Consider the following 9,653-nt stretch of genomic DNA (forward strand, 5'->3'; position numbering starts at 1 on the left):
GGGTTGTGGCAGGAGGAAAATAACACTCTTTCCCCCCCCCCATTAAAAGTAAACAAACAGGGGAAACACTGGCACTCTCATGCAAATGGCCCATGCAGGAGGCAAATCTTTTTGCTCTGTCCTATCTAATCCACACCGGCCCCAGGCAGCGCTCTGAAAGGCGGCTCTGCTCTAATCCTCCACTCCTCATTCCTCCATCCCTCCAGCCTTCACTCCTCCAGCCCACCTCCCCTCCCTCCCCCCTATTACCTTAGCTCTGCTGGGCCCTGCTCTCCTGCTCACTTCTCCTCTGAATTCATTGCAAAAAAAAAACAAAGCCGATCGGATTGTATTTGTAGCCTGCCTTCTTCTAAACATATGATGTATAGTAGATGTATGTTTTTGGAGCCTTGCAATTGTTCAGCATCTAAAAAAACAAACAAATATGACATTACCAGCTGAACAAAATACACTTTTTCCTCACTACCTACAAATATTTGCCAAATCTTACTCGACTAAGTGGTTCATTTTCCCCCACATTATCACCTTGCCTAATCTCATCACATCCTGGCACAGTTGGCGTGTAATGTGTCCACCGGGCTGGATCACAGAAGCTTGTGATTAGTGTATTGTCAAGGCCATTGTGTTTCTATAGCAATCATAAAAGCCGTGTTTCCTCCTCATTTTCCTAATGGCTGCTGTGGGCCTGTATTCTTTCCCAAGGACACATTAGATTGTGATAAGATGAAACGGAGCAGCAGCTCAGTAGATGTTGTGATCTCACGCTCACGACTGAGAGAGGGCGACACATGACGCGCCCTCCTGCTGCTCGACCCAACATTTATCATTTGTCGCACGCAGAGAGGTGACATTTATTCATGCTTCCTGGACCAAGATTAAGAAATCAATTTCACTCTAATACAAGGGTGCTATGTAATGCTAACGTGCAATATGCCGCTCCTACTGGCACAGTTCAGCTGCATATTAGTGCTGCCGTAATGTCATACCGATGAGTATGAAAGGCCTGTTGTGTCTGAGGGGATGTCTCACGTAGTTTTCTTCTGGTATGTAGATGGTGTGGGAGAGCGGCTGCGTCGTCGTCGTCATGTTGACCCCGCTTTCTGAAAATGGAGTGAAGCAGTGTCATCCCTACTGGCCCGACGAAGGATCTGACGTGTACCACATCTACGAGGTATGTCTGTGAGAGATTAAGCAGAAGTTACAGAGCTTAGACGCTGTAAAGTCAATCCACAGGTCACACAGTATTTGATTACTGTGTGCCATTTCTTAAACCCTTTCTAACAAATCAACTTGTTTTAATGACAGCTTGCATGCTATCTAAAGATTATGTAAGAGAAAATGTCCACCTTTGTCCTCTTCTTGTTTGAAACTAAAATATATGGTTAGTGAGGGCTAAATACCACAAGGAGTAAATCAGAAAATGTGATTTTTTTTTATCATTTAAAACCCCCTTAAAAGTCTTTGGGCTATGAGTGCGCTCCTCGTTAAAATTGCTGGTGTGAAGCTATAATTAATTAACTGAATGCGGCCTATTTCTAAATCTAGGTCAACTTGGTGTCGGAGCACATCTGGTGTGAAGACTTCCTGGTGCGGAGCTTCTACCTGAAGAACCTGCAGACCAACGAGACCCGCACCGTAACGCAGTTCCACTTCCTGTCCTGGATGGACCGCGGGATCCCCAACTCAGCCAGGACCCTTTTAGACTTCCGCAGGTAGAGTGCAGAACCTGCTGGTTGGAGCTCAGACAGATTTTCAGACAGATCTTCACCTTTACAACTGGCCTTTCTCCTGAGCTTGTTCTTAATCATCTTGCCTTGTATTCTGTATTCTGTCAGCGCCTCTTTGGTCCGTCTCCCTTTTGCCCCTCTGCCTTCCGGTGTCCTAGAGAATGGTTGTTCTAATAAGCACTGTGTTTCTGTACTATCCCTTTCATCCTGGGCCTATTTCCCCTCACCTCCCCTCCAGCACATGTGATGCAGCAAATTAACAGCCCAGCACTGCCTGGCTTGGCTTGGGAAGAAAAGACAGAAAAAACCTAATTCAAACACCCAATTAAATGAGAGCTGTCTCACTAAAAACATGGGAGAGGGGGAAAGCTAGTGACTGAATAACCTCACTCTGTTCTCCATATAATGTGTTCTGGCAGAAGAGCATCAATAGGTCCTCTGGGAGAACCCAGAGGGATAGGAAAAGCCCTCCAAATGAGAAAAGATGCATCTGATTTGTGGAAGGAAGTCTGTCCCTCTGGTTTGTAATGCAGATGAGATCGGGGAAAAAAGGAGGATGTGCAGTGTTATCATGTCATCCTTTCCTGACAGTCACTGCTGTTTTTTTGTTTTTTTCAAATTAAATTAGGTGTGGCTTGCAGTCAGTTCTATTTATTTTAAGATATCGGTGTGCAGATTGTAGCTGTGTTTGATTACATACATTTGTTTTCTTTTGCTTTTGCCTTCACGACTAGATTGCCTTGATGTAACTCCATTAATGCTGCTGTCAGTTATTGGGGAAATAAAGCTCTCTGTGATTCAGAGGTCTCAGATCGAACGGTTTTCACGGTTTCGGCCAACTTGGTATTTTGCGGTTGCCAGTGTCATTTTTGTGATGTTGCAGCTAGTAATATGAGCCCAGTTGCATAGTCACAAAAGTGATCATTGGAAACTGTGTCTCCTCAGCCAGGCCTGTGCACAAACTGTCTTTCTCTCACTCCTGACTCTTCGTCTCCCGTCTCCTCCTCTCACTGCTCCTTCCTCTGGCTTGCATGGGAACTCCAACCATCTCTGTATGCTCTCTAACAAAGGACATATTCTGATTTGCAATGTAAAAGATTATGCATTTGATGTACTAACAAAAATGAATGCGAAATACACAAAAAAGAAAGCATTACTCCTGCAAAACAGTGGATTACTTAAAATATAACTAGTTTTATAACGTTTGAATATTTAGCCATGTTGAATGCATGTATTTCAATGAAAAAGCCAAACTGTCGGTTACTTTGGATTTCAATCATGGCAAAAACAAATCTTAAATGACATCATGACATGACATGACATGAAAAAGAGCACACAAGTGCTTTGAAATGCAAGTACACATGGGAAATGCAGTCCGCAGTTGTAGTTCTTAAGGTCCAAATACATAGAAAACTAATACACAATACATAAACTGATCATATATAAATAAATATTTAGCAAGTAAAATATGACTATAAGCTTCTACTATGAGTAGTATTGGAAGTACTACAGTATAAGTTGTTTCATTCATTTATATTAAAGTACATTTATGTGTTTGCTTAATGTTATTTCTACTGTTTTATTTACATGTTCCTAATGACGCTCATGTTTCCAATAAACAATATGCATTGGTGATTTTGAACCATCAGATATACCAGAGATACTGTGAGACATTCAAACCTTTATTTTGTCATTTTTGTCGGCGGTGACAAACGAGGGAAATGCTAAGACGCGGCATCTCTCGGTGTAGTCAGTTTCCATGGCAACAGCGGTGTGTGTGAAAAGGCTCGTTGGCCTCCGGCGGTGTGCAACATTCATAATTGGCCGGGGGTTAATGCGTCGGCGGTCGGCAATCACAACATCACACCGCCGCATCCATCACCCACGTGTCACAATAATGCTGTTCAATTCATCGACACTGACTTATTTCTCTATCCTCAAATTAAGGTGATTGATTGACAGGAGCGTGCATCTCTCACGATCCTGTTTGCTCTTTTGATTGTCGCTGTCATTAATTTCATCCCGACCATAGAAGCACAGTCATGAGTCACACTTACTTTATTATTCAGCATAAATAACTAACCTTGTTTTTCAGAGTGTGTTTCATTGAAGACAACTTGCCGCCAACATTGCAATAACATCCACTTTTCTCTTCTTTTTTATTCCAGAAAGGTTAACAAGTGCTACCGGGGTCGGTCTTGCCCGATAATTGTTCACTGCAGGCAAGTATAACTATTTGAACCTTGTGACAGTGGCTGACCCTGCTGAATTGGGAATGGCGATTGTGTGTTGGAGGGGAGAGACTGTTTATTTTAAACCCGCTCAGTCCATTTGCTCTATCTGGGTCCACTGGAGCTGCTGTTTATGTCTTTATGGAAATAGGGTGGCGCAAAGACACCCAGCCAGAGAAACTTCCATTTCCCATTTGGTTGAGTTAGTTAACTGGCCTTGATTGGTTTGTGTTAAACACCAGGTATCTGTCTGACCACTTTTAATAGTCACATCCTGTTAAGTCATGCGTGGGGGGGGGGGGGGGGGCAGCCTGCTCTCCCTCTGAGGGAGCTGTGAGGACTGAGTGTCTAGCAGTGGATTAATGAAGCAGTGGTGCTCAGGCCGCTCTCCTGTTTTATTGGCCTTGCCTTTATTAGAGAGATGTGCACGCCTTGTTTGCAATTAACATGCAGAGCCGTTGAATGGCCGGCGGGCACAAAGGGAGGCTTTTCATAAGACTATCTCTGGAGTAATGGAAAAGCAAGGCTCTCCAAGAGCTGTTCTCGAACCGCCCCTGGCCTCTCAACCTCTCCCCTGCTCCTGAGGTGCATTCATTTAAAAGCCTTTGTCCCCAGTGTGCCTCAGAAACCATTCCCCTCTCCCCAATAGCCCGGCAAGTCTCAAGACCACACATGCACTCTTGTGCAAAGGTTTAACATAATCACATTTATTGCATCGTCAAATATTCAGATCTGTTCAGGTATTTTCACAAGAATATTAAGGAGTATTATTGATTTGTGCTATTCGAATATTTTATCTGCAACATCAGGTTTTAAGCAGTGTGTATCTGTGTGCATGGACTCATTTGTGTCTCTCAGCAGATGCAGATGTAAATGAGCAATTTGTTTCCTTATAAGAAAAACACTTTGAGATTAAAGCTTCACTCTGCCACCTTAATGATCTCCATCTCTCTCTCTCTCTCTCTCTCTCTCTCTGCAGTGATGGAGCTGGCAGGAGTGGGACTTACATTCTGATTGACATGGTCCTCAATAGGATGGCTAAAGGTAACGATCAATGGCTTCCCTTTCACTCTTTCTGCTCTCGCGTTGAAGAGTTTCCCTGGCAACGCCGAAGCCTCTCATTTTCCACAGAGGGTCTTGGGGATGCATTAGAGGGTGACTTTCCCGAGGCCTGAAGAGGCAGCGAAGACAGAGACAGACATGGAGGGAGCTGGAGGGAGTGGAGAGAGTTGAACAAAGACAAAAGGGAAAAAGAAAAACCTTTGCCCACATTAGTAATTATCTATTTAAGCTACCGTCACGGCATATTCACCTGCATCGCAACTGCAACATGAATTTATACAGCGCATGCATGGAAATGAAATGTTTAAAGGGGAAATCAGAATTTGTAAACATTGCTCCATTGATTTGAATCAGTACTTAATATTTAATGGGAACAATGGATGTGTTTTATGATTATTTGTAACCCATATAGTTTGCACCCTTTACTGTCTTTTTCTATTTTACAAAAATATAAACTAAACTGCCTGAGATCTCCAGGATGTTAACAAAAAAAAACCTCTAGGTGCTTTTTTATTATCTGCAATTTTGAGCTGAAAATGGCCCCTAGTTAATGTTGTATAATCAAAAAACACAGTCAAGGAAGATAGTCTGGAATTGGTCACAAATCACAGTAACTTGGCACCATTATGGGCCTCTACAGCAGAAATCATTATCCACAGGCCTAAATAAATATGAAAAAGCCACCTGAAAGGGATCTTTGTGGCGTTGCTGCATCATTACATGTCAAACAGGAATGGCTTGATTTGTTTCTAGATTTTAGGTTCCTGTGCTCTTTGCAAATCCCTGTTTTTTGCTGAATCTCTACTCCAACAAAACAGGAGTTGTAGCGGAGTAAGAATAAGCTCAGTTTGTTTGAATAAACACATTTGGACATGGACATCTATTGTTGCACAGGAGCTGGGTTCTTCCAAAGGCTGCCTTACATCCACTTAAAGCCCCTCCATAGCTTAGCCTGCCCTTTGCCCTTTGACATCTGCCCTTAACCCCCACCCTGTGCATGCCCTCCTCCTGCTATCCCAGCCCATCAGAGCAGGTTGAGAGGACGGCTGTGTCTGATGCGGACATTCCCTTCACTTTCTGGAAAACAGTAATAAGACTGAAACGTCCTGATGGAGTTCATCTGGTACAGCGACGAATGCGCTGTTGTCCGGGGTGATCAAAGGTGCCACCCGGTCCCTTTTTAACCTTTTGTTTCCTGCTCCTCCAGGATTGAATGTATAAAATGAACGTAATCTCACTCTCCAAAGCTTTTTCCTTTGGTCGAAGAGCCTCTCTTCAACTTAACTTTGGAATCCAGCCCTTCTGAGACATGAAAGTCTTGTTGGAGCACTGGAGTACTTTGAGCACTAAGTCCAGCTGCATTATAGCCCTCTCTCTCTTTTTACTCTCTCTGACTCACCCACACTCACACATACATCTTCACTGGCACTCTATCTCTTCTGCTTCCTTTCTCTGCCTCACCTTCAAAGACATCTCGAGAGTTCAGCGGCTCGCTGCGGTTTTCTCCCTCCTTCCCTTTCGGTTTTCTCAAACGAGCTCTTGCGTGTTGCTTTAAAATCCATAAATCTGAAAGTAGAATAAGATTCCAGATTAACGTCGCACACTTTCAAAGCCAAAACGGACTCAACCCAACAGCAACTGTAGAAGGCGAGCAACTGTTGCATAGTTCAATCATCAGTATTGCTGCTGCAAAGGCAATAAATCATTTTAATTAGAGTTGGTTGATTTTCAGATTCACACATACTGTACATGCACACACCTAGATATTGTTGTATCAAAAAGCTCTTAGCAGACTTCATAGTTGCACGTAATTTAAAACAATTTTTTAACAAGATTCTCACAGAGAAGCCAGCGCTTAACGTTTTTTGAATGCATTATTGCGCATTTCCCAGAGCCCCAAAATATCCTCCTGCATATTTTATCGAGAAACAGTGTGTGGCTCTCGTCCAAGTCTTTCGAGGGATGAATGTAATAATTTTCAATCGCTGCGCTGTTCCAAAGGGAGCCCGGCATAAAGAGAGATTGACAGATGTGAGCTGGATTACTCGGCTGCTTTGAACTCATTCCAATTTTCGGTCTGTTGCAGGTGCTAAAGAGATTGATATTGCCGCTACCCTGGAGCACTTGAGAGACCAGAGAGCTGGCATGGTCCAGACAAAGGTAAGGTTCCCCGGCTTTGAGTTAGAGAGATGGGGGGGGGGGGAGGGGGAGAGGGGAGCAGGGAGGGAGGAGGGAGGGAGGAGGGGTTGCAGTCATTCAAACAGACGGTTTTCTACTTCATGTGCACATGGATCAGGGGAAATGATGGGGTAATTGATAACTGCTTGCAGGATTAGACAAACATTGTCTTGGACGATAATAACTCACTGTTCCACACTAATCACAAGAGACTGACCAAGAATCTTCTGTTACAGAAACATTTTGTCTCTGAAACCGTCACATTTTAAGATTTTCTCTAAACGTACGTTATGAATCCTAAACTGTTAAATGTATCAGTCGTATGTAATATGATGTCAATTGTTAAATGAATCAAAGTGATACTTAAGTAGACGTGTAACTAGGGCTGCGATTATTTAAATCTTTTGAATAGATCTTTTAGTCTTTCAAATATCCACCTCCCTTTTTCAGGTCTCAATATGATGTCTTCAAATGTCTTATGTATTTAATCAAAAGATATTCATTTCACAATGATATATAACAGAGAAAAGCTGCAAATTCTCCTGCAACAAACTCATGTTTGAGACTATTAATCAAATATCAAACATACTGTTTAACGTCGTCTTTATCTTTTGTTTTTATTTCATCTTCATATATTTTACCAGTCTAGTAAATGTCTAGTCTAATAAAATACTTATACTGAAATTCATTAGTCCTAACAGTTCATATCACAGCGGGCCCTCCACCAACATTTTGGGGAATAGTTTCGGGTGTGTACAAAGCATTTCCTCTCATCCACTAATGCACCTAATAGTTAGGATGTCTCTTCTGTTTCTCTCTTGTAATTGGAAGGAGTAATAATAATAATAATAAAGGCAGACCTCATGCTGCAGTGGGTGATAATGTTTATGGAAGCTGCTTGCGAACAGACTCCAGTGTTCCTCGATGGTTCATTAATGCTGCTTTTACAGCCCTGCTGTATTCAGCGCAGAAAAGCATTTCAAGCACTCTGTTTCTCTTCTGACAACTCTTCAGTGAAATTATATTGGAATATTGTTGATTCCACTTTGGGGCTTCATGCTGTGGTCTACACAGAAATTTGATTGTAATGAGGTATGAAGTTTAGAGTTAGGTTTCAAGAATTGGACGGGCAATTATCTTTTTTTTTTTTCTGCTTCAAGATGTTGCCACTTTATTTTTGGATAAACCTTGGCAAAAATAAAAGAGAGAATATTTATTTCCCTTCTTTTTCTGGTTACTGCTTTTGACAGACATCAACATGCAGTAATTACAACATGCGTGACCGTTGTTCATCCTCACTAACCATCCGTCTCTGATCTGTCGAGCAGAGATTGATCTCCCCCCAGTGGTGTAAATGTGAACAGCACAGCACGCACCAAACTCACTTATAAAGTATCTTTTTTCCACACGCAGAACTTTAAAGGCATCTTGGGATTAGACAGGGACATATAACTGTGGTGTATACTGTATATAGATGGATGTACCTTCACATTTTCTGGCCCTATCGCCAACATCAGAAGAATCGTAAAAATAGAAAACCTAATCACTCCAGATAATCTCCACTGCAAAGCAAAAGGCACGGCCACCAGTGACTCCTCCGTATTGATTTAGTCAATCCTCAGGCCAGACTGTTGCAAGCTGTGTGTTGACACATCTAAAGACTGCTCCTTCCAAACTCCTACGTACCTTTTCTCTGTGAGAGGACCCCGTGGCCTGCAGCCTGGGGAGAGGAGAGGAATATAAAAACACCAGGTCCATGGGGCAAACATCAATCAGCCCCCTTTTACGCTCCTTGGGGGGAAACCGTGAGTGGGATTCACACATAAATGCACATACACACAGACAAAGCTGAGAGACAGCATGACTCAAAAGCTTTATTTTAAGACACACCTGGCTGGATCGATGCCGGGTATGCGCGTGCTCTCCGAGTTGAAAGCTCAGAGAGTGGCTCACCTTCACCTCAAGTCTGTGGCCAAACACATCCAGGGGTAGGGTCAGCAGAGAGGGAGGAAGACGCCAATCATCCTGAAATGTCAGTCCTGAGCTGTTACACACTTGTCCGCACACTAAAACTTTCCTACCTTCCTTCTCTCCCTGCATCCTTCCCTCCTCTTCCTCCTCCTCAGGAGCAGTTTGAGTTTGCGCTGACAGCCGTGGCAGAGGAGGTGAACGCCATCCTGAAAGCGCTTCCTCAGTGAAGGCATCACATCCCCCCCCCCCCCACCTTCTTCCCGCTCACCGAACACCGGCTTCCTCTGCCCACTCAAGACTGACATCTCTCTCTGCCCTCCCTTCTCCTCGCTCTGTTTCTCTCTTCCGCCTCCTCTTCACCTCTATATATATATACACTGTATACTTATGAATGTCGTGCCAGATATCTCACCTGGATCTATATTCGCAAAATCTTGCCTCAGAGTACGACTGCCGATCTGGGATCCGTGTCAGACCAGCGGGG

At 43.3% G+C, this 9,653-nt stretch overlaps 1 protein-coding gene across 1 annotated transcript in view; it reads left to right on the forward strand.

Moving 5' to 3' along the window:
* The window catches only part of ptprn2 (protein tyrosine phosphatase receptor type N2), a 109,142-nt gene extending 99,723 nt beyond the window's left edge, over window positions 1–9,419 (forward strand). The window contains exons 17-22 of the mRNA XM_076080735.1: window positions 1,052–1,171; window positions 1,546–1,712; window positions 3,896–3,949; window positions 4,938–5,002; window positions 7,107–7,180; window positions 9,325–9,419. Of these exons, the coding sequence (XP_075936850.1) occupies window positions 1,052–1,171; window positions 1,546–1,712; window positions 3,896–3,949; window positions 4,938–5,002; window positions 7,107–7,180; window positions 9,325–9,396 (552 nt within the window). The 3' untranslated portion in view covers window positions 9,397–9,419. The remainder of the gene's footprint in view (window positions 1–1,051; window positions 1,172–1,545; window positions 1,713–3,895; window positions 3,950–4,937; window positions 5,003–7,106; window positions 7,181–9,324) is intronic.
* The last annotated feature ends 234 nt before the right edge of the window (window positions 9,420–9,653 follow it).

Source organism: Anarhichas minor, unplaced genomic scaffold, assembly GCF_050575085.1.
Source record: "Anarhichas minor isolate MPS153535 unplaced genomic scaffold, ASM5057508v1 ptg000074l, whole genome shotgun sequence".
NCBI classification, from domain to species: domain Eukaryota; kingdom Metazoa; phylum Chordata; class Actinopteri; order Perciformes; family Anarhichadidae; genus Anarhichas; species Anarhichas minor.